The sequence below is a fragment of the Punica granatum genome, chromosome 8 (assembly GCF_007655135.1).
Source record: "Punica granatum isolate Tunisia-2019 chromosome 8, ASM765513v2, whole genome shotgun sequence".
Taxonomy (NCBI): domain Eukaryota; kingdom Viridiplantae; phylum Streptophyta; class Magnoliopsida; order Myrtales; family Lythraceae; genus Punica; species Punica granatum.
In genome coordinates, this window is record NC_045134.1 from 14,707,209 (window position 1) to 14,711,401 (window position 4,193).

The 4,193-nt window shown below is 41.0% G+C and overlaps 1 protein-coding gene across 2 annotated transcripts; it reads left to right on the top strand.

Annotated features, from left to right (window-relative positions):
- Positions 1 to 564: 564 nt before the first annotated feature.
- On the top strand, positions 565 to 3,936 carry LOC116188587. 2 transcript variants are annotated; one of them, XM_031518036.1, is made up of 6 exons: positions 565 to 724; positions 878 to 1,044; positions 1,153 to 1,223; positions 2,581 to 2,716; positions 2,813 to 3,115; positions 3,436 to 3,936. In XM_031518036.1, exons 2-6 carry the CDS (start codon positions 910 to 912, stop codon positions 3,706 to 3,708), a joined length of 918 nt encoding a protein of 305 aa, XP_031373896.1. In that variant the 5' UTR covers positions 565 to 724; positions 878 to 909; the 3' UTR covers positions 3,709 to 3,936. The 2 variants fall into 2 exon arrangements, with proteins under 2 accessions (XP_031373896.1, XP_031373897.1); XM_031518037.1 differs by having other exon boundaries at positions 594 to 724; positions 845 to 1,044.
- Positions 3,937 to 4,193: the final 257 nt, after the last annotated feature.

Consider the following 4,193-nt stretch of genomic DNA (forward strand, 5'->3'; position numbering starts at 1 on the left):
GACAAAGTCAAATTTGCCCACAAAAGTGACCAGAGCTAACCTTACGCAAGCCGCCCTGATCCTCAGCGAGCGAGCCCTGGCAGACAACAAGGTCTCCCCAAGCCTTCATCACCTCCTCGGCGAGTCTCGCTAGCCTGGGATATCATCAATCAGGCCCCATCAATGATCAATACCAGACCACATAACAATGCTCAAAATATTAGAAAAACACCATTTATACATTTTGCTCAAAAAATAACCATCTCAAAAGGATGTTGCGATAATTTTCAAGATAATACCAGAAAGATCCGCATGGAAAGGGTTTAGACTGAATTTAAAGGGAAGGGGGAAAAAAAAGAGTCTAACCCTTACACTTCAAAAAAGGTTCTCACCCTTTGTTTTGGATATCATATAATGCATCGTTTGGACTTGGATTGGATAGCAAAGTCCTCTCGCCATCGTCCATTCCCACCTCCCTCATTTCAAAATTAAATTTGAAATCAACAAAATATATATCATAACAACATTTCAAAATAAATAAATAAATAATCGTAAAAGATCCCTCTCTCTCTCTCTCTCTCTCTCTCATCTTCTTTTTCTTCTGTTTTTCTTTGCTTTAAAACCAGAACAAAGAGTAGCTGCTACTCCTACTCTGTCTCTGCCCCTTCCCCCACTCTACCTTTCTTATATTTCCATCCATCCATCCATCCATCCGCCTCCGTAAGCAAAAGGCCCAGAAGCACAAGTAAAGTCCATCCTCCCCTTCCACTCTTCTCCCTCACTCTTCCGTACTTAGAAACCATCACTACCCAGCTCCCCTTCTCCTTGGCCGTCTTCTTCTTCTTGTTGATTGATTGATTTGCAGCTTTTTCTTCTCTTCTTGCTTCTGCGATTCCAGCTCCGAGGAAGTCGTCCCAGCGCGGCAGAGCTATGGAGAGGAGCACCCCGGTGAGGAAACCCCACACTTCCACCGTAGATCTGCTCACCTGGTCCGAGACCCCGCCGGCTGATCCGCCCGTTCCCGTTCCCGGCTCTGCCTCCCGCTCCGGCGCCCGCCCTCACCAGGTACTCTCGATCCCACCTAGGGTTTTGTTTGCAGACTAATCCGAGATTCGAAGCTCATTCTACTTCGTGCTGTGCGTTGATTGGTTGATTTCTGGTGGGTAATGGCAGCCTTCCGGGGTCAGCAAGGTGGTCTTCGGAGGACAGGTGACCGACGAGGAATCTGAGAACTTGAACAAGAGGTGAGATCTGCTCTCTCCCTCCTCCATTGTTTCTATTTCAGTTGAAAATTTTAATTTTTTATATATGTATTTTTTTTTAATTTTTTTCCGAATTTACGGCGAATGCTTTTGGGTTGGACTTCATTTCATTTCTCCGATAAATCCTCTGGTCTGTTTGTTTCTCCGCTGAAGTTTCCCCTAGCGAATATCTTGTTTGTTATGTTAGGAGGGTTTGTCCGTTGATATGTTTGTGCTGATCTAATGACTGATATTGCTGCCAGATCCAGAAATGTGAACAGTAAATCTAACGTTTCTCTCTGACTTTGATTTCGATGATACTCCGAAAAAGAATTTGGATTGCAAACACGAGCGCCTCAGACATGCTTTAGTAACCCACAAAAAGGGGAAGTCGCGAATGAGTCCCCAATCCCCTGTTCGATGCTCAAATTAGAATGTTCGTCGGAGAGTAGAGATTAGAGTTATCGTTATTTTACTTGCCTAATATCCTTTTTTTCTTTTTTTTAAGACAACACAATATTTTGCAGTAATATTTGAGAGATGTTATCAGAATATTTGCTTCCGTGGATTTGGATTTCAATGGATTTTTCCCGATGGTTTTGAATTTTCCTTTGTGTGTAGGTTTGCCATCTGTACTCATTTATTATTATGATGTGTTGATCCAGTGTAGACAGATTGAGATTTACTTTTTTATATAGCTGTTGCAGAAAATATTGCCTTTCTGATTTCTATTTGATAGAATCAGTGATGTAAAGAGATCTGAGTCGGTAATTAGAAAAATCTAAAGGATGTAAGCAATGCCTTTTGCAACAGTCTACTTCTGGTAGTGATAGTTACCTAATTTGTCTATGTTTTGTCGATCAAAATTTGGTTTCTTCACATTGTTAAAGGCCTCTTCATATGCCCATAGTTTTTGGTCGATATTGATGGAAAAGATGTTGAATTTATGAAAGTGTTTAAATTAATTGTGGCTGAGTTTGAGTACTTAAAATGGAAAATATACAAATCACAAGCTAAGTGCTTTAAGGAAGGCATTCTAGAGGGGGGGAAGGTTCAAGATCCCTAGAAAGTAGTACTAAAAATTTGTCTTGGAAAATGTCCTTATTGCGGATAAGACTGTTTTCTCACCCCCTACCTTGCTGTCCTTCAGATGCTTTCCTAATTCGATCACCGTCTTAACAGATGCGATGCTGATTTTTGTTATTAGATCTACTACTCGGTCACTTAAGTGGGGAGTGATCAATCTGAGATACTTCCTTCATGGATTGATTCAGTTCATTTGGAATGACTAGTAACAGTTTTGGAATCCCATGTTTTGGTTTATTGGTTCTGCAATAATGTCCTCTTTTACTTCTCCTAGGAAGCCATGTTCAGGCTACAAGTTAAAGGAGATAACTGGAAGTGGGATTTTTGCTGCCAATGGAGAGGGCGATTCATCTGAAACTGGGAGTGCAAATCCTGCTTCAAATAACAGAACAGGATTACGTATGTACCAGGTATAATAATCTCAAAGAGCCCAAGGATTTATCCCACTTATGATTGAATGTTATCCAAGACTATGTTTTGAGTCGTTGTGCTTTATATGTTACTAGCAAACGCTTGCTGGAATTAGTCACATATCCTTTGGGGAGGAAGAAAGCGTATCGCCCAAGAAACCCACCACTCTCCCTGAGGTGGCGAAGCAGCGAGAACTTAGTGGAACATTGGAGAGTGAGTCGGATATGAAGAAGAAGCAGATTTCTGATGCTAAGTGCAAGGAGCTCAGTGGGCATGATATCTTTGCACCACCTCCAGAAATCTTGCCAAGGCCAACTGCTGCTCGTGCCCTTGACATGAACCAAGACATGGGAGACCCTGCTCCCCGTCACATACGCACTTCTGTGAAAGTGTCAAATGTGAGTAAAATCTTGTCAGTTCTAAAGCCATTTATCCTTTTCACTGATACGCATTATTCTAACCTCCAAGGACCTGTTCCTTGTAGAATTTTCTGTCAAGTGAAAATTTGTGAAATTGGAAATGATCCCGTTTGCTCTTATAGAAACATTATTTTTCTGGTGCCTCCGGTACCATAATATATCAAAAAAAAAAATGTTCTTTCATTAATAGGAACTAATGATGCAGTAAATAGAAGATCCTTTTTGAAAAAAACAAGAAGTGGACACTAGTCTTAATGTCTTTTAATGATGCGCTAATTTGTTGTTTTGGAGCTGATTAGCCTGCGGGAGGACAAAGCAGTATCATCTCTAATGAGGAGCCCATGATGAAGACAGCGAAGAAGATCTATGACAAGAAGTTTGCGGAGCTTTCAGGGAATGACATCTTCCAAGGTGATGCATCTGCAGCGTCTGCTGAGAAATCCCTTAGCTCAGCCAAGTTGCGAGAGATGAGCGGGAACGATATCTTTGCTGATGGGAAGGCTGAGTCCCGAGACTACTTCGGTGGGGTCCGCAAGCCCCCAGGCGGCGAGAGCAGCATTGCATTGGTTTAACAAGCGAGGATTTAGGGCTAACTTGAGTTATTCTTCGTGTCGTGTTTGGTCTTTGGTGTTGGTGGTTGCTAGTCGAGTTGCGTCTTGGACAAGAACAAAGTTTGACACTTTCACAATGGGTTTCGGGCTTGCATTGTTAGGATTGGCAACTTGTTGACCAGATATTTGTATGAAAAGACGGGGGTTTGTGCATAATATTGGTCTATGGAATTGCTATTTATCTCTATATAGATGCTAGATTTTACATCCACGTTAGGTGCAGTAGAATATTAAGTTTCAATTAATAATAATCAAAATAAAATCTTTATAGATTTGAAAATGCATTACTAAAAAATTTAGGGTAAATTACGAAAAGAAAATCTCCGTTACAAATTTTGTTATAATTTCTGTCCATTGCCTTCGTGGATGCTATAGGACCTACCATATTTACATCCCATCATTTTCTCTAATCCCTCACAAAAAAAAGATTATGAAAAAGGTCCAAG

Coding starts and splice junctions, on each gene's coding strand:
- LOC116188587 (XM_031518036.1), top strand. CDS start 910: ATGGAGAGGAGCACCCCGGTGAGGAAACCCCACACTTCCACCGTAGAT. Junction 2,717..2,812: donor CAGGATTACGTATGTACCAG/GTATAATAATCT, acceptor ATATGTTACTAG/CAAACGCTTGCTGGAATTAG. Junction 3,116..3,435: donor CTTCTGTGAAAGTGTCAAAT/GTGAGTAAAATC, acceptor GGAGCTGATTAG/CCTGCGGGAGGACAAAGCAG.